This window comes from Polypterus senegalus, chromosome 12 (genome assembly GCF_016835505.1).
Source record: "Polypterus senegalus isolate Bchr_013 chromosome 12, ASM1683550v1, whole genome shotgun sequence".
Classification (NCBI taxonomy): Eukaryota; Metazoa; Chordata; class Cladistia; order Polypteriformes; family Polypteridae; genus Polypterus; species Polypterus senegalus.
Window position 1 is genome coordinate 143,086,743 of NC_053165.1, and position 25,007 is coordinate 143,111,749.

General features: G+C 41.6%; 1 protein-coding gene and 1 pseudogene across 2 annotated transcripts in view; both read right to left on the bottom strand.

The window, feature by feature from the left end:
- neil1 (nei-like DNA glycosylase 1) overlaps positions 1 to 20,048 on the bottom strand; it is a 29,798-nt gene extending 9,750 nt beyond the window's left edge. The window contains exons 1-3 of one of the 2 annotated variants that reach the window (XM_039773689.1): positions 19,944 to 20,048; positions 7,898 to 8,351; positions 2,216 to 2,335 (exon numbers count right to left, since the gene is read on the bottom strand). In XM_039773689.1, coding sequence (XP_039629623.1) covers positions 2,216 to 2,335; positions 7,898 to 8,349 — 572 coding nt within the window. In that variant the 5' untranslated portion in view covers positions 8,350 to 8,351; positions 19,944 to 20,048. Of the gene's footprint in view, positions 1 to 2,215; positions 2,336 to 7,897; positions 8,352 to 11,670; positions 12,050 to 19,943 lie in introns of those variants that run through there. The other variant, XM_039773690.1, reaches the window with a different exon arrangement.
- LOC120541770 lies at positions 14,055 to 16,206 on the bottom strand (annotated as a pseudogene).
- Positions 20,049 to 25,007: the final 4,959 nt, after the last annotated feature.

The following is a 25,007-nucleotide window of genomic DNA, read 5'->3' on the forward strand; positions in this document are numbered from 1 at the left end:
CACTGTGGCGCAGTGGGTAGCGCTGCTGCCTTGCAGTTAGGAGACCTGGGTTCGCTTCTCTGGTCCTCCCTGCGTGGAGTTTGCATGTTCTCCCCATGTCTGCGTGGGTTTCCTCCCACAGTCCAAAGACATGCAGGTTAGGTGCATTGGTGATCCTAAATTGTCCTGGGTGTGTGTGTGCCCTGCGGTGGGCTGGCGCCCTGCCCGGGGTATGTTCCTGCCTTGTGCCCTGTGCTGGCTGGGATTGGTTCCAGCATACCCCCGTGACCCTGTGTTAGGATATAGTGGGTTGTAAAATAGATAAATGGATGGACTTGGTATAATTTTTTTTCCTATTTATTGTTGAGTACAAATCAACAGAACACGAACATTATTGTAATGAAATGTCATTTTCTAATTCACTTAATCCAGACCAGGGCTGTGGGGATGTGCTGGAGCCTCTGCCAGCTGGCACAGAGTGCAAGGCAGGAAGAAACCCTGAACAGGACGCCAGTCCATTGCAGGCAGAGCACACACTCACACCACTGTGCTGCCCTTGTAATGAAATGGAGAAAATGAATCTAACATCACATGTTACATAATGAATTAGATTATATATAGAAGGAACACACAAACTGCACAGCAGCCTTCTGATCCCATGGATCTTGTGGAAGAATTAGAAAAAAAAATTAATAGTAGATTAAGCAACAAAGTAAAATCTTATTTTTTTTTTTTGTGCTTCAAAGCAATAGTGAAGAGTAAACCATTGTATTTGATGTGTTGAATGCAACAAAACTCTTGTTTAACAGTTGTGGTTTTAGTTCTGCCATATTAAAGGATTATCCTCACTAACTTAACTTCTCATGGAGGTATTAAAACTATGGTATGTGAGGATAATTATCTGTTCTCATGTGTGGTAGAAATTTAACATCTTATTAAAAAAAGAAACATCCTCTAACAGGACAAGTCAGTCATCAGGCAGGAGAGGAGCTGTCCATTGTATCTTTTAATTACTCCTCGGCAAAACGCCTTACGAGGGAGCAGACTGTTACAGCCTGGTCAGAGACACAAAAGAATAGAGGTTCATTTTATAAACTATTGAAATTACATACAGTGTCAGACAATGCAAACATTTACTCTGGCTGGTTTGTTGGTTTACACCCAAACAACTTATATAAAATAAAAATCTATTATATTACATTTTGGTTCTTCTTATACCTTTTAAAATGAGCTACCACCCTTGAAATTTCTGTGCATATAACGACTGTCCATTCTGTTTTTTTACAGGACATCTGCTCATTTCTTAATCATCTTTCAGTACATTTTGTTGTTCACGTGACCTTTATCTGATTTTTGACATTTATTACCCCTTTATGCTGTTTCTTTAAGATGAATGCTCCGTTACCCTACAATTATTCTTCCACACATCCCAAGCAATTTTACAACTTGCAGAGAAAGGGAGAAGAAATGTAATCTCTGGTCACTGGCCATCTTACTGCCGCCTTATTGACTGCAGCGGTTCTCTAGTATCCAAGCCACAAGTTCTTATGTGTGCTTAGGGGGTTGTTGTTTGTTTTATTATTTATATGTTATTTCTCTTCCTCAAGCTTCTGTAAAGCTCTAATTTTTCCTTGGGGACAAAAATAAGTATCTATCTATCTATCTATCTATCTAAAATTTTAAGGGTGTGGCAAGTACTATAATTTATCGATGGCACAAGAAATAGTGTTGTTTAAATCCTGGCTGACATGTCCTTTTGTGTGGAGGTCGCGTGGTTTTACGTTTGTGTGCATGTCCAAGTGTTAAATGTGCTCTGTCACAGACTCGCATCCCATACATGACTAATTCTACCTTGGTACTGGTAGAGACTCGAATGACGTATGACCCCAATCAGGAAAAAGCAGGTTTAGAAAATTAAAACACTGGATATGCAAGGCAAATGAATGTTTAAAATAGAAGATGACATACTGAGACCTGCAACATGTCATTACTCTTTATATTTTTCTCAATCTTTATGACTCAATCATCCACAAAAAAAATCTATTTACTTTTTCTAACATTCATTAATAAATATGTTACTTATAACTGCTACTTTCTTGGTTTCCATTCTTGCTCATTCTTACTTGACATTCACTTTCTGCTTTAATAATAACAAATGGAAATCCTATCACTTTTAAAAAGAAAGACAAAGGCACTCAAATAGCCGCGTGTGTGTTTTTCCAAGTTTCATGTGTACCTGTACAGTATTTCTGCTCGCAGGTAGTTTCCAATTCCATTAAAATATTTCTGATTCAGCAGAACTTCACATATGGGCTTGTCAAAGGCTTTGTCAGACAGGTTGGCCAACACGTTCGATCTGCAGAGTGAAAAATGAGAAAAAAAGAAAAAAAGTGGCACACAAAGAGGGTAAATAGGGCTTTTGATGTAAGGCAGCAGCTTTAAACTTTGCACACAACTGTCATTAGTAAGAAATGGTAAGAAATCCCCAGAGAAGCAAAACGTGGCTTAGACACTATTGTATAATCTTACCACAAGCTTTATAAATCTAACTAAGCAAAGTATTTTCTCCTCCCACAAAATCACTTGCCACAATATATTAAACAAGAGTCACAGACATATCTAGGGTGGTCTTAAATTAGGATTTGCAGTTCATTGAGAGTGGCTCCGCACACTGATCTCCCTCATTAGCAGCACATTTGTGCTCACTTGAAAGAGTTCAGCGGCCAAACGTCTCATTAAATGCAGCAGACTGGCAGTGATATCGCCAAGTGGTAATGATGATTTGTTCCAATGCTCAATAATGGGCAAAAAAAAAAAATCAAACAAAAAACAAACTGCACAGAGTTGCTTCAGTTGAACGAGGTCATAGGGATAGCTAAACACTGAGGAGAGGTAAACTCATCTCCAGGTAATAATAATTCAACTACAAGTTGTGCATATCACTGACACAGACATGTCACACTGGAGACTGTCAAGATGTGTCCACGGATTCATAAAATGTGCACATCCATTGAACACAAACTCCGAATATCAACTACAACAATACTCTTTTCTATTCTACATTTGGAAAATGTAACAGAAGTTTGGTTTGTGTGAACAGGTGCTCTACTGCTGAACACTGCAGATTCCTGTAATGCAATCATACTAAAAAAAAAGTAAGCATTCTAGTAGAAAATCAACATTGTTTATTGCACCCTTCAAACGTTATATATTTAAACATAAATATGAAAGTCCGTTGTAAGAGCACATAGGATTTACATAATCTGCAGGTGCAGCTGCAGCATTAAACCAAAACAAAAAGAGGAAATGAGAGCAGGAGAAAGCTGAAGCACACTGCCAGCCCCAAGCTTCATTTCTTATGCCAAAACCTGCTTCATTTTTGACAGTTGAAGAATTGAGAGGGTTCACAGCTCACCCCCTGCAGATACTGGATAAATTATTTTTTTTACAGGGGAAATAGTGAACCAACATTTTATCAAATCACACCCCAACATTTCCCTCAAACTGCCAGAGCTTTCTTATCTAACAACAACAAAAAGGTTTATGTTGGGACACTGCCACCTCACAACTCCAGGGGACATCAGTTTGAATTCTTTGTTCATTTTTGTTTTTTTCTGGGTGCTCCAGTTTTCCTCCAACAGATTACATAATCAGTTGATACCAAATTGACTCCATATTTTGGGGTACAAATGACTGGTCAATGGTGTGTTTGATGCTGCTGGGACAAATGTGGGGTCCGTTAGACCCTATAGCTGAATTACGTGAGCTTGAAAATAAATAAATACTTGGTGACAGGCAGCCGGGTCCCATGCCCAGCCGGGATGCCCCTGCTGCATATGTTCCAGGGGAGCAACCATGGGCAACACGATACCTCACCCAGGACGCTTGGTGGCAGCCCTCCTGGGTTACATCGGGGCCACAAGCGTGGGACTTCAGGGCTCAAACCTGTGGGGCTCCACCTGGAGGGGCTGCATGGCTTAACGAGCCCGTGTGGGTTAGAATGCAGCCACACCCGGAAGTGCAGCCTAATTAGGCCAATCACCACCTGGAGCACTTCCAGGAGGACTATAAGAAGAGCCTGCAGCCACTACTCGGGGGCCAGAATCGGGAGGAAGAGGACGAGGTTGCCAGAGAGGGGTGGTGGTTTGAGAAGAGAGTGCCTTTGTGTGTTTGGTGCTTATCTTTAAGTATTTGGGACTGTGTATTGTCTGTGGGGTTCACGGGGAAGACATGCCCCACAGGTGAAGAAAAATAAGAGTCTTGTGCCATTTTACACGTACCTCTGGAGTGACTCTGTGCCGGGTCGGGCTCTACATAGTGCTAACTTCACAACTTATAAACAGATATCTACATTAGCTCTCATAAATTTACTTGTCACAAAATACATTCTGGCTGATAAACTAGACCAGTAAACTAATGAATTCACAATAAGACCTTGTTAATTGAGAACTGAATTACATGATTTGGTTTTTAAATTCTTTTACATGAGATGAATACAGTGCCCTGTAGAGGTATTCATCCCCCACGGTCTTTGTCCTGTTTTGTCACATTACAGACGGGAATTAAAATGGATTTTCACTTGGATTTTATGTTTCATTCCTTATTTCCATTAACAGACAGTTTATTTCATGGCAGAGACGCATGACAGCCGCCAGCGGTCCCCCTTCCTTTTTCCGCACGGCTGCTGTCCGCACACCTACCACGTAGTTGGCTCCCTGCCTATATACATTAACGACATCCCGCGCTCATGTGCCTCCTCACTCGCTTCCTTACTTTCCTCAGCTGTCTGTCGTGCTCACTGCTCCCTTCTTCTTTACTCCACCGCTTCAACCCTGTTATTGTTTGCCTTGCTTCACGTCTTCCTGTTGGTGACTCCTGCCTTTTCGTTACAATCTTCAAATTCACTCTCAGTACTAAAAATAAGCCTACGACAATTACACTGACAACCATGTTATGTTATTTTTAAAATGTTTCCTTTTTCATAACTTCTTTAACACACTACTTCTCGCTGTGATGCAGTATTTTTTATATATATATATATATATATATATATATATATATATATATATACACAGTGGGATGCAAAAGTTTGAGCAACCTTGTTAATAGTCATTATTTTCCTGTATAAATCGTTGGTTGTTACGATAAAAAACGTCAGTTAAATATATCATATAGGAGACACACACAGTGATATTTGAGAAGTGAAATGAAAGTGTGCAATAATTGTTCAAACAAAATCAGGCAGGTGCATAAATTTGGGCACCACAAAAAAGAAATGAAATCAATATTTAGTAGATCCGCCTTTTGCAGAAATTACAGCCTCTAAACGCTTCCTGTAGGTTCCAATGAGAGTCTGGATTGTGGTTGAAGGTATTTTGGACCATTCCTCTTTACAAAACATCTCTAGTTCATTCAGGTTTGATGGCTTCCGAGCATGGACAGCTCTCTTTAACTCACACCACAGATTTTCAATTATATTCAGGTCTGGGGACTGAGATGGCCATTCCAGAACGTTGTACTTGTTCCTCTGCATGAATGCCTTAGTGGATTTTGAGCAGTGTTTCAGGTCGTTGTCTTGTTGAAAGATCCAGCCCCGGCGCAGCTTCAGCTTTGTCACTGATTCCTGGACATTGGTCTCCAGAATCTGCTGATACTGAGTGGAATCCATGCGTCCCTCAACTTTGACAAGATTCCCAGTCCCTGCACTGGCCACACAGCCCACAGCATGATGGAACCACCACCATATTTTACTGTAGGTAGCAGGTGTTTTTCTTGGAATGCTGTGTTCTTTTTCCTCCATGCATAACAACCCTTGTTATGCCCAAATAACTCAATTTTAGTTTCATCAGTCCACAGCACCTTATTCCAAAATGAAGCTGGCTTGTCCAAATGTGCTTGAGCATACCTCAAGCGGCTCTGTTTGTGCTTCCTCTGCATCACTCTCGCATACAGCATCTCCTTGTGTAAAGTGCCGAATGGTTGAACGATGCACAGTGACTCCATCTGCTGCAAGATGATGTTGTAGGTCTTTGGTGCTGGTCTGTGGGTTGACTCTGACTGTTCTCACCATTCGTTAGCTTCTGTCTATCTGAAATCTTTCTTGGTCTGCCACTTGAGCCTTAACTTGAACTGAGCCTGTGGTCTTCCATTTCCTCAATATGTTCCTAACTGTGGAAACAGACATCTTAAATCTCTGGCACAGCTTTCTGTATCCTTCCCCTAAACCATGATGGTGAACAATCTTTGTCTTCAGGTCATTTGAGAGTTGTTTTGTGACCCCCATGTTGCTACTCTTCAGAGAAAATTAAAGGAGGAGGGAAACTTACAATTGACCCCCTTAAATACTCTTTCTCATTATAGGATTCACCTGTGTATGTAGGTCAGGGGTCACTGAGCTTACCAAGCCAATTTGAGTTCCAATAATTAGTTCTAAAAGTTTTGGAATCAATAAAATGACAACGGTGCCCAAATTTATGCACCTGTCTGATTTTGTTTGAACAATTATTGCACCCTTTCTGTAAATCCAATAAACTTCATTTCACTTCTCAAATATCACTGTGTGTGTCTCCTATATGATATATTTAACTGACATTTTTTATCGTAACAACCAACGATTTATACAGGAAAATAATGACTATTAACAAGGTTGCCCAAACTTTTGCATCCCACTGTATATATATATATATTCAATGCATTCATAGTCTGAATCACAATCAGATTGTATGGGTGGTTACCTACCAGGTAACGCTTGTGGTTGGTCAGCAAGTCGGCTAACATCCGCCATGGTGCCCTCTTTCAGTTGCGAGAAGCAGATCATAGAATGGTTGAATAGGGTGAAACACGTGTCGTGTACTCTTTGCATTATTTGACAGTAAAATTATTTCAACCATATATAGTCGCATGTGGCTGGGGGTGGAGCCCAGCCGGGACGCCCAGAAGAACCGGAGGAGGGCTTGTACCTCCTCCAGACTGCGAGGGGGTGACCGCCCTGGTTGTGTTGGGGGCCACGGGTAGAGGGCTTGGAAGAGTGGACAAAAAAAAAAAAAGACATTACTTAAAGAAAAAAACAAAAATAAAAAACATGTTTGGAGTTTGGCCAACAGTGGTGGTCTCCCCAAACACATGGAAAAGGTTCTCAGGTCAGATGAGACTAAAATTGAACTTTTTGGCTATCATGGGCAATGCCAAACACTTGCCATCACCCCAAGAGCACCATTCCCACAGTGCAGCATAGCAATGGCATCCTCATACTGTGGGGATGTTCTTCATTGGCAGGAACAGGAAAACTGGTCAGGATTAAAAGGATTAAATAGAGGGCAATTCTTGAGGAACACCTGTTTCTGACGGCCCAGTTTCCAGCAGGACAATGACCCTACTGCTAAAAGTACACTGGAGTGAATTAAAGAGAAACATTTAAATGTCGTGGAATGGCTTATTCAAAGCCTCTGCCTCAATCCAGCTGGGAATGTGAGGCATGACTTGAAGATTTCTGTACGCCAGCAACTCCCATTAAACTTGAAAGAGGTGTAGCAGTTTTGCCTTGAGGAATGGGTGAACGTCCCAGTGGCTGCGTGTGCTAAGCCAATAGAGGAATACAACAAGAGACTTGCAGCTGGAATTGCAACAAAAGGTGGCTCTACCAAGTACTGCCTTTGGAACATGAATGCCTAGGCACAATTATGATTTTTTTTTTTTACTTAATTATTGCTTAAGTCACAAAAAATAATATTTTGCACCTTCAAAGTGGTCGGTATTTTGTGTAAATCAAATGGTGCTAACCCCCCAAAAACCACTTTAATCCCAGGTTGTAATGAGACAAAACACCACAAAGACCTTGGGGGATGAATACTTTCACAATGCACGGTATTCGTTTCCTATAAACTTCTTTCTATGATAAAGATCGCTTGATGGATCTTACCGAAATTCTGGATACTCAAACATAACGCACGGCCCTCTGTCTGCCTGCCAGCTTCCATTGGGCTCCCAGCTTCCAAAGCGTCTGATGTCAACGAAGCTTAGCACTCTTCGCGGTTTTTCTTTGGTATAGAAAAGCAAATGGGAATGTTTGGGTATTTCATTTTCAGATGTAAACCTGAAAAATCCTGACATCCCAAACCGAAAGATGATATCCATTGGCTGACTGGCATCTGTGGGTTTCATCTCTTTGGATTCCTCATCTTTGATAGGTGTCAGCCTTAGCCGGACTTCTTTCCCCCGAGAGCAAGCAGTAATAGAATAACTGTCACAAGCAAAGGGGACCTCCACATTTTTGGAGACATCTGACTTTTTCACCTTTCCAGAGAATACCACTCCAGCACAGAAATGGTTCACAAACTGACTTGCCAGGTGCAGTTCAGGTCCTTCTGGCATCTCTGAAATAAAAATACAACCTCGAGTCACAACTGTTGTCCATTTAAAAAAAGAAATTCTTAAAAAACACTTAAACGCATAAAGCGTACAAACACTGGATTTCTTTTGTATAACATCCCTAGCGGTGTTGTGACGAATGCTAACAAGAAAAACTCCGACTCAAGCTTTAGTGTATGTCAAGGGTGAGGGATGGACTCAGAATGGAAGGGCCGGGGGAGAGAGTGTGCACAGGGCATTATCTTCCCTGGATTGCTAGATGGCAGCCCTACCTAGCGTGCAGCGGTGCCTCAGATTCCCACAGGGCATTGTGGGACATGAGAGGTCTTTGGCACAGCCTTGTTGGCTTCCATGGGTGCCGCCAGGGGTTAACTACTGCAGGGACTGGGGAGCCACCCTACTTCATGGGGCTTCCACCTTACCCAGAAGAACTTTCAGACCACATGTATGGAAGACCGGAAGTACTACCAAGTGGTAGATAAAAAGGAGATGCCTGCCTCACATCAATGAGAGTGCTGGGAGGAGGAGGAGGACAACGCTTGCATGGAGGAGTGGAAGTGGCAGTGACAGAGACAGAAGGAAAAAAACAGTTGTGCTGTATTGTGCTTAATGATACTTGTGGCTGTGGTGGGAAACGCTTAAGGAAGAGCTTCCCACAATAAAAGACTTCTATACTTGTGTCCAAGTCTGCTTGTGTTGGGTGTTTGGGAAGCTGGGGTGCCCCCTGGATTCCACACAAGTTTCTAACCATGGCTTTATAGATGACATTTTTATTCTGACAGGTGGGTAATTATTAAGTTATAGTATTGTGGATCACAATGCACACTATTATCCTATACAGTATGCAACCACTGAAGGTGCTGGTGAAGAAAGATGTGCGTTAGAAATGTGCATCCAGATTAAGACTAATATCAGTATGTCAAGCGGCTCCTTGTAAAAGTTGTACAGCTCCTTTTCACTCTCATGAAGGTAAGATTTAGCAGTCTGCATTTGCCCATAAAGTGTAACAAAACTCCATTAAAAATGTTATTGCTTTGAATATGAACCAAAAACACTACATCGTAACAATTCCTACTTATGTATTAAAATTCCCATGATACTGCCATTATTGCTACAAAGTTATTTCTGAATCCCAGATATTCCAAGAATATTTAGAAAGTGGAGCAGGCAGACATGCAAAGAACAATGGGCAGTTCAGACCTCTGCAGCAGACCTTCACTGGTTTCCAATTCAGGTTGAAAGAAGCCGAACTATCTAACTGGGTTGAATACTTCCTGGTCAAACCAAATTATGGAGAAGTAGATACAGTGGTGTGAAAAACTATTTGCCCCCTTCCTGATTTCTTATTCTTTTGCATGTTTGTCACACAAAATGTTTCTGATCATCAAACACATTTAACCGTTAGTCAAATATAACACAAGTAAACACAAAATGCAGTTTTTAAATGATGGTTTTATTATTTAGGAGAAAAAATCCAAACCTACATGGCCCTGTGTGAAAAAGTAATTGCCCCTTGTTAAAAATAACCTAACTGTGGTGTATCACACCTGAGTTCAATTTCCGTAGCCACCCCCAGGCCTGATTACTGCCACACCTGTTTCAATCAAGAAATCACTTAAATAGGAGCTGCCTGACACAGAGAAGTAGACCAAAAGCACCTCAAAAGCTAGACATCATACCAAGATCCAAAGAAATTCAGGAACAAATGAGAACAGAAGTAATTGAGATCTATCAGTCTGGTAAAGGTTATAAAGCCATTTCTAAAGCTTTGGGACTCCAGCGAACCACAGTGAGAGCCATTATCCACAAATGGCAAAAACATGGAACAGTGGTGAACCTTCCCAGGAGTGACCGGCCGACCAAAATTACCCCAAGAGCGCAGAGACGACTCATCCGAGAGGTCACAAAAGACCCCAGGACAACGTCTAAAGAACTGCAGGCCTCACTTGTCTCAATTAAGGTCAGTGTTCACGACTCCACCATAAGAAAGAGACTGGGCAAAAACGGCCTGCATGGCAGATTTCCAAGAAGCAAACCACTGTTAAGCAAAAAGAACATTAGGGCTCGTCTCAATTTTGCTAAGAAACATCTCAATGATTGCCAAGACTTTTGGGAAAATACCTTGTGGACTGATGAGACAAAAGTTGAACTTTTGGAAGGCAAATGTCCCGTTACATCTGGCGTAAAAGGAACACAGCATTTCAGAAAAAGAACATCATACCAACAGTAAAATATGGTGGTGGTTGTGTGATGGTCTGGGGTTGTTTTGCTGCTTCAGGACCTGGAAGGCTTGCTGTGATAGATGGGACCATGAATTCTACTGTCTACCAAAAAATCCTGAAGGAGAATGTCCGGCCATCTGTTGGTCAACTCAAGCTGAAGCGATCTTGGGTGCTGCAACAGGACAATGACCCAAAACACACCAGCAAATCCACCTCTGAATGGCTGAAGAAAAACAAAATGAAGACTTTGGAGTGGCCTAGTCAAAGTCCTGACCTGAATCCAATTGAGATGCTATGGCATGACCTTAAAAAGGCGGTTCATGCTAGAAAACCCTCAAATAAAGCTGAATTACAACAATTCTGCAAAGATGAGTGGGCCAAAATTCCTCCAGAGCGCTGTAAAAGACTCATTGCAAGTTATCGCAAACGCTTGATTGCAGTTATTGCTGCTAAGGATGGCCCAACCAGTTATTAGGTTCAGGGGCAATTACTTTTTCACACAGGGCCATGTAGGTTTGGATTTTTTTTTTTCTCCCTAAATAATAAAAACCATCATTTAAAAACTGCATTTTGTGTTTACTTGTGTTATATTTGACTAATGGTTAAATGTGTTTGATGATCAGAAACATTTTGTGTGACAAACATGCAAAAGAATAAGAAATCAGGAAGGGGGCAAATAGTTTTTCACACCACTGTATTATACCAGATAAGGAAGACAGACGTTTCAAGTGAGGTAGTTCTGTTCATTAATGGCGCAGGGAAGGTGCAGACATGTTGCATATTAAGCAGCAAATGCAAGTACGAATTTCCCTGTACCGTGTACCCATGAAGATACCCACCCTATAAATGTATATTGTGTTTCCAAGAGAAGCATGGCTTGTTCAGTGCTAGCATTAATCGAGAAAATGGTGCTGAACTTGTGTGTCAAGACTAGTACTTTGTAAAGGGTTTGTACAGTTTGTGAAATAGTGCGCTGACTCAGCTGCAAAATATGGCAGATTTTAATATCCGCATATGCACAACAGTACACACCAGGGTTCTGTATAACCAGGCACATTTCATTGTTGTCATTTAATTGCTCTTAATTGAAAAGTAGACTTACCAGAGAAGTGACACCGTAATATGCCTTTGACGTGCATGATGAACATGATTTCCATATCAACATTTGTAAACCAAAGTAGAACTTGGCATCTTCAAACAACAAGTCAAAAGTGCACGTCGACATTGATACTCTTAGTTTTTGAAGGGTTTACGCCAAATTAAGTGTAATCCGCTGGTGTCTCCCCATACACCAAAAAGCCACACTCCACTCCTTGCCATATTTTTCCAGCGGATAGCCCAAAGCAGCCCAGCTGCCTTGCTAGTTTTTTCCAAGCAGCCTAACGCAGGCAGTCCTTTGAACATTCTAGGCAATCTGTGTCTTCTTTTCCTTTTTTTTTTTTAAATAAAATTCTCTTTTTAACCGATTTTAAATTATATAAAGAGTAGTTCACTAAAAAAAGACAGAGTTGTGAACAAAAGCAGCCAGCCTAGCTGTGGGAATGCGATTCCAAAAAGACTCACAGCTCTGATAAGCACACAATGTGAGGACACTGCACTGGCACTGCACTCAAGGTAGCTCCACACATTTAAGTGCCAGCCTTATAGGTGCCAGCATAACTTCAATCACAAGGCATCTTCTGCACAACCATTGCAGCATAGCTTGGTATGGGTGTCAACATTGTTGAATCAAATTTAAATTGCATTCACAATTACCATCTCAGTGTTTTTTTTGTATTAGCGTGTTAAACACTAATACTGGCAGTTGTGATCCAAAGTATTAAAGCAGTTGAGACCCAAGTGCTAGAATAAGTTTCAGATAACATACTTTGTAACCGAATCCACCAAAAAATGGCCAATATCTGCCACTCGGATTCCTAATCCACTTTAAAAATGGCATTTAATAGCACAGCAGTAAAAATACCAGCATTAGCAATGTGGTGGTCAAGGAACTGCAGACTAACCCACCAGAGTGCCAGTTCAGTTCCCACCTTGGACTCGGTGTGTTATCCTCATCCAAATCATATTATGTGATATCGTCTACTGTTACATTCTGTATTATTTTTATGCTGTATTGAGGATTACGTGTGTTCTGTTCGGTGTGTTGTATTGTATTGACCCCCTTTTTTCTGATGCCCACTGCACACCCAACCTACCTAGAAAGGGGTCTCTCTTTGAACTGCTTTTCTCAGAGTTTCTTCCAATTTTCCCTACAAGGGTTTTTTCTTTGGGAGTTTTTCCTTGTCTTCTTAGAGAGTCAAGGCTGGGGGGCTGTCAAGAGGCCTGTTAAAGCCCATTGTGGCGCGTCTTGTGTGATTTTGGGGTATATAAAAATAATTTGTATTGTATTGTATCCAGTTGCTTCACCTGCTCTGGTATGTTCTATTACTGCTACTGCTCTACCAGCTCTACTATGGATTTATAGTTACAAGGCACTTTGTAGTATTATTCCCTATAAAAAGTTACTATACGAAATAAATGTTACTGAACCACAATTCGTTCTACCGTAAAGCCTTAAAATGTGTACATTTAATACAGGGTGGCGCACGAAGAACCGAACCATCTCCGATCGGCTGGCTCGAGCTATTTATTATACAGGCGGGTGCCGTCGCGATTGCAGAGCCTCATTGTCGTGACGGGGTCAGCAGCCCCAACTGTGCATTAGTAAGGAAGCTGTCAGCCATTGGGTACAGACGTGCGTGAAAGAGATCTGGAAGATGTATTCTCCGCAGCGGAGGATTGGAATAGTGAAGGCGTTTGTGTCTACCGGTTCTTTTAAGGAAACGCGGGACATTTTCACATAGAAGTTTCCTGGCGTATACCTACCAGCAAAGAGCGGTATTCATGAGTTAGTGAACAGGTGGTGTAAGACTGGATCAATTGCAAAAAGAATCGGGCCTCGTCTGTTTGTACACCTGCGGTCGGAGCAGATATTCAGGAACGGATGGCCAGAAGCCCTAGGAAATCGACATGCAAATTGGCACAACAAGCGAATGTTTCACGCACTGCAAATGAAGCCGTACAGAATAACTTGTGTACAAGAACTGAAAGAAAAACGTGTATTTTATTGCACGTGGCTCCTTCAAACAATTGCAGTTGGATTTTTGTATTGCATATATTTAATTTCGTGTACGGGCTAAGAAACGTATGTCGACGTTGCAGTCGATGGTTCGGTTTTTTGTGCGCCACCCGCTATTACCTGTTGACACTTGAGCATGTGCAGATGCTTTTCTTCCCATCTACTACTAAACCATTTAAACCCCTCCAGTAACTAATATTTATTGTATAATGAGGTATGTTCCCAGTTAGTTGGCTAGCTGGATCTCACAAGCACAGATATTGCGTGGAGTGGTGGCTGCGAGGCTAAGGATCTGTGCCGATATCGGGAAGGTTGCCGGTTCAAATCCCATTCCTGCCAGAAGGAATCCTACTCCATTGGGCCCTTAACCTGCAAATTGCTCCAGGGGTGCTGCACAATGGCTGACGCTGTGCTCTGACCTCCAAAAGTGATGTGAAAAGACAACGTCTCCTCAGGGAATAATAAAGTACAAGTAAACTCTCGTTACAACGAATCTGGAGGGACTTAAAAAAAATTTGTTGTACTGAAAAATTCGTTAGGATGGAATTCTGTTTACATTACAGTATTTTATTTTTTATGAACATAAAATTAAACATGCCTGTATTTACTTCTTTAAATAGTCTGTTACTTTTGTCTGTACAAAATGTTTTGTTACTGACGTCAGCAGTGCGTCTTACTTGTTTCAACGTGTCATAAATTATTTGCCACGTCTGAACATTTTTAGAAAATCTTTGACGCACTCGAAAGCAGCCAAAGCTTCACCAGCACTTGTTTTCTCCTCGGTAACTACAGGTGTATCTTCTTTTTCATCATTATCACTATCACTTGTTCCTGGAGCTTCAATGTTGGTCACACTATTCAAAATTTCTTGATCAGTCGTCTCACTCGTGACAAGTACCTGGTCCTAAGCGGTGATGAAAATTGAGCTCTGCAGGGATTCCAGATGACCTTCCTGCAATAGTAGCCCACAGCTCACGAACTGATGCGTCTTCCACAGGATCTTCCTCATCTTCACAGTCATCTGGGTTGAAAGCCATCTTCATTATGCCACTCTTTTTTCAGCACTTCACAATTATGTCCTTCGTGACACATGACCAGGCACTAGCGATCATTTCTGTGGCTTCCTTCACGTTAACTTCAGGTTCACTTTTTTCGCAAGCAATGTTGGATGGCATTTTACGCAAAAGCGTCTTCCTGTAATGTACTTTCAGATTTCGAATGATGCCTAAATCCAGAGGTTGAAGAACGGCTGTGTAGTTTGGTGGTAGGTACTCTACACCTACATTTTCTAACCAAGGAATGACCCTGTGGGCTGGACAGTTGTCAATGGTCAGCAGGATTTTCCTATTCTTCTTTTTCATGTCCTTGTCAACCTGTTTAAGCCATTCTCCGAAGACTGGGGTAGTCATCCAAACGCACTTGTTGGCTTTATATTCACACAGGAGAAACGTCATATTTTTAAGACAATGAGGCTTCGCCGACTTCCCAATGATAAGTGGCCGAAACTTTTCTGTCCCAGAGGCATTACAACAAAAGAGAGCAGTAAGCCTTTGTTTCGATTTTTTGCCTCCACGACTGGGATCATACCTGGCAGCCAAGGTGTGGTGTGGTAGGAGCTTCTAGAACATCCCTGTCTCGTCAGCATTAAAAACATCGTCAGGACTGCAGTGAGCAATCAAGTTTTTAACTCCATTCGTTTACTGCCTCGAGTGGAACTGCCGACTCTTCACCGCAGATTGCTTTTGCTTTGATCTCGAAAGCGATTCAGCCATCCCCAACTGGCAGTGAAGTCTTCATGCCCCAAGGCAGTAGCTATTGATTTCACGTTCTCCTGTATGAGTGGCCCGTTAATCAGAACGTTCCTCGCACGAGCATCTTGGAAGCACATAAAAACTCCTCTTTCAACATCTTCAGATGCTGCAGTTTGTATACGCTTGCGCTGGGCCCAAGGTTTGCGTCCTGAGATTTCTCCTCGATTTTGGCGTTCTGTTTCAAGAAGGTTGAGAGTGTTGACTGTGAAATTCCAAATTTGCTGGCAACTTCTTTTTTTCTTTAAACAGAAATCAAGAGCCGCAAAAATCTCAAGCTTTTTGTCTAAGGTGAACTGCTGTCGCTTTTTCGACTCGGCCATTTTTTATTGAGGGCAATCGAAAAGCACAATAGAACAAACGGAGCAAAACTTTAACACGACTTTTAACAGCAAAGGAAACTCTGAGGAACTTTTACAATGTTTGTCATCAGGATCTTTCTATGGAAGTGAGCTGCAAACGCAGAACCGCTCAGAGCAGGTCTAACTGCGTTTCTTAAAGAAAAAACTTCACAAAGTTAGCAACTCTTTTGGTATTCTAAGGCCTTTTGGCACTTCGTTGTAATGATAGTATCTGTTGAATGTATTTCGTGGTAATGAGATTTCTATAGATTCGTCATGTGGGGAAGCTGTCGTGACCATAAAAACACTATTTTGTTGTAAGGATATTCGTTGTGACGGGATTTTACCTGCACAGTGGGTATGGAAAGTATTCAGACCCCCTTCAATTTTTCACTCTTTGTTATATTGCAGCCATTTGCTAAAATCATTTAAATTAATTTTTTTCCTCATTAATGTACACACAGCACCCCATATTGACAGACAAAAAAAAGACTTTTTGAAATTGTTGCAGATTTATTAAAATATAAAAACTGAAATATCACATGGTCCTAAGTATTCAGACCCTTTGCTCAGTATTTAGTAGAAGCCCCCTTTTGAGCTAATACAGCCATGAGACTTCTTGGGAAAGATGCAACAAGTTTTTCACACCTGGATTTGGGGATCTTCTGCCATTCCTCCTTGCAGATCCTCTCCAGTTCTGCCAGGTTGGATGGTAAACGTTGGTGGACAGCCATTTTAGGTCTCTCCAGAGATGCTCAATTGGGTTTAAGTCAGGGCTCTGGCTGGGCCATTCAAGAACAGTCACAGAGTTGTTGTGAAGCCACTCCTTCGTTATTTTAGCTGTGTGCTTAGGGTCATTGTCTTGTTGGAAGGTAAACCTTCGGCCCAGTCTGAGGTCCTTAGCACTCTGGAGAAGGTTTTTGTCCAGGATATCCCTGTACTTGGCCGCATTCATCTTTCCCTCGATTGCAACCAGTCGTCATGTCCCTGCAGCTGAAAAACACCCCACAGCATGATGCTGCCACCGCCATGCTTCACTGTGGGGACTGTATTGGACAAGTGATGAGCAGTGCCTGGTTGTCTCCACACATACTGCTTAGAATTAAGGCCAAAAAGTTCTATCTTGGTCTCATCAGACCAGAGAATCTTATTTCTCACCATCTCAGAGTCCTTCAGGTGTCTTTTAGCAAACTCCATGCGGGCTGTCATGTGTCTTGCACTGAGGAGAGGCTTCCGACAGGTCACTCTGCCATAAAGCCCTGACTGGTGGAGGGCTGCAGTGATGGTTGACTTTCTACAACTTTCTCCCATCTCCTGACTGCATCTCTGGATCTCAGCCAAAGTGATCTTTGGGTTCTTCTTTACCTCTCTCACAAAGGCTCTTCTCCCCCGGTAGCTCAGCTTGGCCGGACGGCCAGCTCTAGGAAGGGTTCTGGTCGTCCCAAACGTCTTCCATTTAAGGATTATGGAGGCCACTGTGCTCTTGGAAACCTTAAGTGCAGCAGGATTTTTTTGTAACCTTGGCCAGATCTGTGCCTTGCCACAATTCTGTCTCTGAGCTCTTCAGGCAGTTCCTTTGACCTCATGATTCTCATTTGCTCTGACATGCATTGTGAGCTGTAAGGTCTTATATAGACAGACAGGTGTGTGGCTTTCCTAATCAAGTCCAATCAGTAGAATCAAACACAGCTGGACTCAAATGAAGGTGATCTCAAGGATGATCAGAAGAAATGGAAAGCACCAGAGTTAAATATACGAGTGTCACAGCAAAGGGTCTGAATACTTAGGACCATGTGATATTTCAGTTTTTCTTTTTTAATAAATCTGCAACAATTTCAAAAATTCTTTTTTGTCTGTCAATATGGGGTGCTGTGTGTACATTAATGAGGGAAAAAATTAATTTAAATGATTTTAGCAAATGGCTGCAATATAATAAAGAGTGAAAAATTGAAGGGGGTCTGAATACTTTCCGTACCCACTGTATATCAAGTAAAAACAGCACCTCTTTCACTTCATTGTGACTATAGCGGCTGTTACTATACCTTAGAAATGGTAGTCAGCACCACTAAACCACCACCAGACTGGTGTACCATACGTCAAAATAACGGGTGGTGTTTGGGAGTTAACTACTACTAGGTCATTAACGTGGCTGGAGGGCAGTCCGTCAGAGACGACACAGGGTGCAAATCTAGGGTCATCCACGCTGTTAAGTAATGCCCGCTCCCTTTATGATAAACTTGTAGCCGGAGGTTGATGCCCAGGGTTTTAGGGATACTAGTGCTGCCAGGAGGATGGCATTTCTCAACCAATAGTTGTTTTATGGCATAAGTATTTTCTTCTCTCCTATTATTTCTTCAATATAGCCTGAATTTTATATTTGGAAGGTCAGAAAGATACCTGTTACTGTTTGGAAGTGAAAAAACGTTTTGTTTAAATGTTTCTTTACAGAAATAAGCAAGATCGGGTTGATCCATCCATAGCCTTGAGGATGTAAAAGGTTAGCAGATGATGAAAGAATACACGGCCTTTGGAATAGAAAGGCAGAAAACTACAAGGAGCTTCTTCTCTCTTCTTACTCTCACACTTTCATTTGGATTCCTCCCCACCAAGAACACAGAGATGGTCTCTGGTGAACATGAGAGCAGCTCCACCAGGACTTCATTCAAATTAAGAGATGTTATAAGTCAAAGTGAAACGAATCAATGCCAGCAGCCACCGTGAAACCCCTTCAGAAGATTACCAGAATCAGATTTACTGGCCAAGTATGCATGCATAAGGAATTGGACTCCACTTTTGGTGACTCTCCAAGTTACATAATCAACATACACACAACAGTTAATCACACACCTCAAATACATGAGACAGAGAACGTAAATACTGTATATACATACAAAGTGCAGAGTGCAACTCGGTGCAAGAAATGCTGAAATAAATACTGGGAGAAAGCAAAAATATTAGCAATATGTGAAAAATATTGCAAGATCCTGGAAGGCCCAGGGGGTAAAACTCACCATTTTTGAGCTTGATATGAGGAAAAAGAACTACCAAGTGAGTACTTTTTGCAAGTAGTAATTATATGTGAAATGAATATGTGCAATTTAGAATTGTTTCAAGTCTAAATAATCCATTTTAAAAACAGATTACCTATTTTACCTAAAATAGTATTTTTTTTCAGTTTAAGCCTTCATCTTCTGCAATTCTGCTGCTAGAATTAAATTCAGCACCTTCAGATCTGTAAAGAAGACCTGCAATTTTTGAGGGGAGCGACCTATTTAATTTTGTTATTGAAGACCAGTGTTCTAGGATGGCGAAGATGGTACAATTGTGGGGCAACTTCCTGTTAAACAAGTGTGGCATATGTTAAGGCTTTGGACTTCAAACCCTGACGTTGTGGGTTCAGTTCCCACTACCTGACTCTGTGTGACCCTGAACAAGTCACTTCACCTGCTGTGCTCCAATTAGAAAAGCACAGCAAATGTAACCAATCGTATATCAAATGTTGTAAATCACCTTGGATAAAGGCGTCAGCCAAATACACAAGAATAATTAAACTACCTACCCACAACTGAACACATCTTTGCAAATACTCAATCACACCACTCTGTCTCATGAAGTAACCACTCACTCGACACGTATGGAGAGCTCTAAGGTCCACATACGCACGGGGAGAACATCCAATCTCCACAAATGCTACGGAGCCGAAAACTGCTGTCACGCCGTACGGCGGCACCGTGTCGTTTACCTTCGTGTATCATGTAATCGTGACGGCCGGAATATCTGTTGTTTTTTCTTGTCTAAATGATTATCTTTCGACCTTCCAGAGTCAACAATACATGACGGGCGGGTTTTGGCAACATACTGCTCTGTTATTAACAGGAAGGCAATTTCGTCTGTTGACATAAGACACCTGAATTAAAGTGGCCGCTGAGCTCCATACAGATGGCCACGACGCGACCGCCCAGCGTGTAATGGGCCCCGGATTATACAACACGACCGCCTACATTACCTCCTGTATAAAACCAGTGCGAATATGAAGAATGAACGCACGGTTGTGTGTAGTTACTTTTCCGGGGACATCAACCCGGCGCACTTCGCCTCATTACAGTACCTGAAAAAGGAGAGTTTACAGGGTCTTCTGTGTTGGAAGAAGTCGGCGCACAGCAAGTCACTTCAGACTCGGGCGCTCTGTTTACAAGTAGATATCGCTGCCGATTGGATGAAAAGTGGGCGGGGAATAGGGACATCATTTTCAATTTCAACCAATCCACTTGTTAGATTTTTGCTATTAATATTTTCTTCGGCCAATCACGTATTAGATTTTTGCTTTCGATGGTCTGGTCGGCATACCTTTAGCACTGTATGTAGCGCTAAAGGGCGTGGCTTCGTCCTGACGTCACAAGAGCGGCTCGTCTGACCTGCTTTTTTAAGGAAGCGCTTTGTTATTCAGTTTAGCTGCATTAATACCCGTCATGGATTCGGATTAATTATTTATCCAGTTGAAGGACAGCGCGAATAAGATAACTATAAGCAATCTGTTTGTTAATGTACATAGTTTAGAAATCTGAAATACTAGTGCAGGGATGGCGGACTCCAGGCCTGGAGTGCCGCAGTGCCTACAGGTTTTCATACTAACCCTTTTCTTAATCAGAGACCACTTTAATAGCCCAGTTAGAAGAGTTCAGCCCTCTGAATCGATTCCTTTCTTCATTAAATGACAGCCAAGCAGAAATGAGACGTGAAACGAGCTAACAGATGACCAGCTAAACTGAGGCTTCAAACTCCAACCAATTTCACTCCAATCACATTCTTAATGAGAAGCCAATTCTTGCTGTTAATTAAACCCGTTATTTAATCCCATGACTTGCTGCTGCTCTCATTCTGCCACAGCACAAAGTTCGAATACTGTTTTTTTTTTTTCTGTTCTTTCTAAAAGCACCGTCAAAATGTTTTGGTGACCTGAGAGATCAACCTTACCAAGACCATCACCTCTCTTTAATTTCAGATATTGTGTGATGGGCACAGGGGAGCTGGTCATGTGATGGCTTGTTTTGTGTCTCATTATGGTTTGGCTGCTAATTAAAGAAAAAGAAACAACTATAGGGCCTGAGTCAAATTAATTAAAAGAAGTAATCAGCAGCAAAAACTGGTCACTAATTAAGAAGATGGTGAGAATGAAAACCTGCAGCCACTGCGGCACTCGAGGTCTGGAGTTCGCCACCCCTGTACTAGTGTGACTTTCTAGAATCTACAGTGCATCCGGAAAGTATTCACTGCGCATCACTTTTTCTACATTTTGTTATGTTACAGCCTTATTCCAAAATGGATTAAATTCATTTTTTTTCCTCAGAATTCTACACACAACACCCCATAATGACAACGTGAAAAAAGTTTACTTGAGGTTTTTGCAAATTTATTAACAATAAAAAACTGAGAAATCACATGTACAGAAGTATTCACAGCCTTTGCTCAATACTTTGTCGATGCACCTTTGGCAGCAATTACAGCCTCAAGTCTTTTTGAATATGATGCCACACGCTTGGCACACCTATCCTTGGCCAGTTTCGCCCATTCCTCTTTGCAGCTCCTCTCAAGCTCCATCAGGTTGGATGGGAAGCGTCGGTGCACAGCCATTTTAAGATCTCTCCAGAGATGTTCAATCAGATTCAAGTCTGGGCTCCGGCTGGGCCACTCAAGGACATTCACAGAGTTGTCCTGAAGCCACTCCTTTGATATCTTGGCTGTGTGCTTAGGGTCGTTGTCCTGCTGACAGATGAACCATCGCCCCAGTCTGAGGTCAAGAGCGCTCTGGAGCAGGTTTTCATCCAGGATGTCTCTGTACTTTGCTGCAGTCATCTTTTCATTTATCCTGACTAGTTTCCCAGTTCCTACCGCTGAAAAACATCCCCACAGCATGATGCTGCCACCACCATGCTTCACTGTAGGGATGGTATTGGCCTGGTGATGAGCGGTGCCTGGTTTCCTCCAAATGTGAGGCCTGGCATTCACACCAAAGAGTTCAATCTTTGTCTCATCAGACCAGAGAATTTTGTTTCTCATGGTCTGAGAGTCCTTCAGGTGCCTTTTGGCAAACTCCAGGCGGGCTGCCATGTGCCTTTTACTAAGGAGTGGCTTCCGTCTGGCCACTCTACCATACAGGCCTGACTGGTGGATTGCTGCAGAGATGGTTGTCCTTCTGGAAGGTTCTCCTCTCTCCACAGAGGACCTCTGGAGCTCTGACAGAGTGACCATCGGGTTCTTGTTCACGTCCCTGACTAAGGCCCTTCTTCCCCGATCGCTCAGTTTAGATGGCCGGCCAGCTCTAGGAAGAGTCCTGGTGGTTTGGAACTTCTTCCACTTACGGATGATGGAGGCCACTGTGCTCATTGGGACCTTCAAAGCAGCAGACATTTTTCTGTAACCTTCCCCAGATTTGTGCCTCGAGACAATCCTGTCTTGGAGGTCTACAGACAATTCCTTTGACTTCATGCTTGGTTTGTGCTCTGACATGAACTGTCAACTGTGGGACCTTCTATAGACAGGTGTGTGCCTTTCCAAATCATGTCGAATCAACTGAATTTACCACAGGTGAACTCCAATAAGCTACAGAAACATCTCAAGGATGATCAGGGGAAACAGGATGCACCTGAGCTCAATTTGGAGCTTCATGGCAAAGGCTGTGAATACTTATGTACATGTGCTTTCTCAGTTTTTTATTTTTAATAAATTTCCAAAAACCTCAAGTAAACGTTTTCACGTTGTCATTATGGGGTGTTGTGTGTAGAATTCTGAGGAAAAAAAAAGAATTTAAGCCATTTTGAAATAAGGCTGTAACATAACAAAATGTGGAAAAAGTGATGCGCTGTGAATACTTTCTGGATGCACTGTAAGCTTCAGTTCACTAACAATGTACCCGGCCATGCCACTAAATGACACCAGTGGGTCCAGGTATTATTTCAATTAATCTTTTACCTTCTCGAAATCCGTCCATATTACAGAAACCGACTATTGCGTATTACTATGGAGAAGTATTTCAGACAAAAGATTACATCTTGCCTGAAGATGGGACCTGAGTTGCCTTGAAAGCTTGCATATTGTAATGTTTTTGGTTTTAGCCAATAAAAGGTGTCATTTTGCTTGGCTTTTCTCTGCAAACACAATTAAATAAATGCACGGTGAAAGGTGTTCAAGTAAATAATATAATGAAATGGGAGTATAAAAAATAACGTGTGACTGAATATATTTTGTGTTGCTTATTGTTTATGTAATTATTTCTTCATTTATTTATTTCGGTGACGCTGCATGAATAACGCCCTGAAATGTCAAAGTTGAGAGGGTGGACGCGAACAAGTCCTGTTTTTGAATTGTGAATGAATAGGGCGGTATTTTTAATTATTTATACTCACATGTTATTAGTTATTTATCGCCACATTTTACAATCCATTTAGTTATTTAATTTTGCCTGAAATATTCCTCCATAACTTACAGGCGCCAAGATGCGCCCTCTTGTGGTTAAAGCGTTAGCCGTTTATAATGGTGTCACTTGTGTGTAACTAGAAGCGACTGACTTTACCCACGAGCTTTACTGTCGTAGAATTATGGGAACGAAACACCGTATAAACATGGCGATTTGCAAGCTGCTAATGTGTAAAAGTTAATTTAAAAAAGTCAGATTTGTTTATCCATCTTCTTAACCAGCAACTGAGTATGAGGTCCTGTGGAGCCTGAGCCTAATACAGCAGTACTCGGCACACGGTGGAAAGAAACAGTTCTGGACCAGCAAGAGCCTATGCAGGGCACACACTGACATTAAAAAAAAAAACAAAAAACAAAATAAAGATACCAGATAACATAATGTGGCCGTCTCACAAACGTAGGACGAAACCAGCATGGATGTAGTGAAAATATGCGAACTCCACATAGAGACAGACACAAACTTACTGCAACTGTGCTACCATGCTATCCTTAATAAATAATAAAAACAAAAGTATACATACATACATACATACATATATATATATATATATATACACACACACACACACACTTTTTAGAAAACACGCTTATATTAAGTTAAAAAGTGCACTAAAAAAGTACAAAATAAGTCTCTCATACATCACTCGTAAAATAAAAATTTGGGCGCTTTTAAGAAGTGTTCTTTGAATGTTGATTAGCGCTAAGCGCCCACGCTTTTATTTTACGAGTGATGTATGAGAGACTTATTTTGTACTTTTTTAGTGCACTTTTTAACTTAATGTAAGCGTGGTTTTTAAAAACTATATAATTATTTTCAACTTTTTAGTCTTGGTTTGTTTTAATATAATTTTGTAATCAATATTTTAACACTTCCTTTAATATTTCTATCCGTTACTAGCGCCATCTATTGGTGAAATCGTGAACTATTCTTCATATGAAAATTTCACTTCTTAATTAACATGGATTAATTGATCAATTAGTGAAACTGACGATTCATTCATTTATTGTCATCGGAAGTGAGTAAGTGGGCAAAATTTCAAGTCATTTGGATACTAAGAAGTGAGTTTACAAGATTTGTACCAGAAAACAAACCGGTGAAGTTAATATAAGCGTGGTAAGTAAAAACACAGTATTAAAGAAACTGGTTTGGGGAACCGCCAAGGGTGTCAGTTTTAGTTAAAAACGAATCAGTCCCACTAACACGAAATTAAAGCCCTCATCAGAGGAGAGCACATACAGGATGGTCCAGTTTTAATTATGCAATTTTCATTACGCTTTAACATATTAAGTTTATTACATTGAGAATCACGCTAAAATCCCGGCCCATCGAGAAGTGTGCGAACTGACGACATGAAGAATTGTCTTCGCGTCGAACTGGAAGCGTCCCCGCATAACTCAAAGTCATCCAGACGATCTGGATCTGCATAATTAGATCTGGACCACCGTATACATCTTTGGCCATCAAGGGCTACAACATGTCTGATGTGGACTCCTCAGACTCGTTCACGCAGTAATTCTGGCCCTCTTTTGTTCTCTTTTTGCGCTCGTGTCCATCACAGATGCACTCATAACTCTGAGCCTGCGCTTTACTTGCCTTAGTAATCCTGCAGCTCCTGGGCACGTGTGAAGTTACCACGGTGACAATTCACCAATCAAAACACAGTACCAGCCAGGGCCCACAGTAGAGCCCACACTCCGA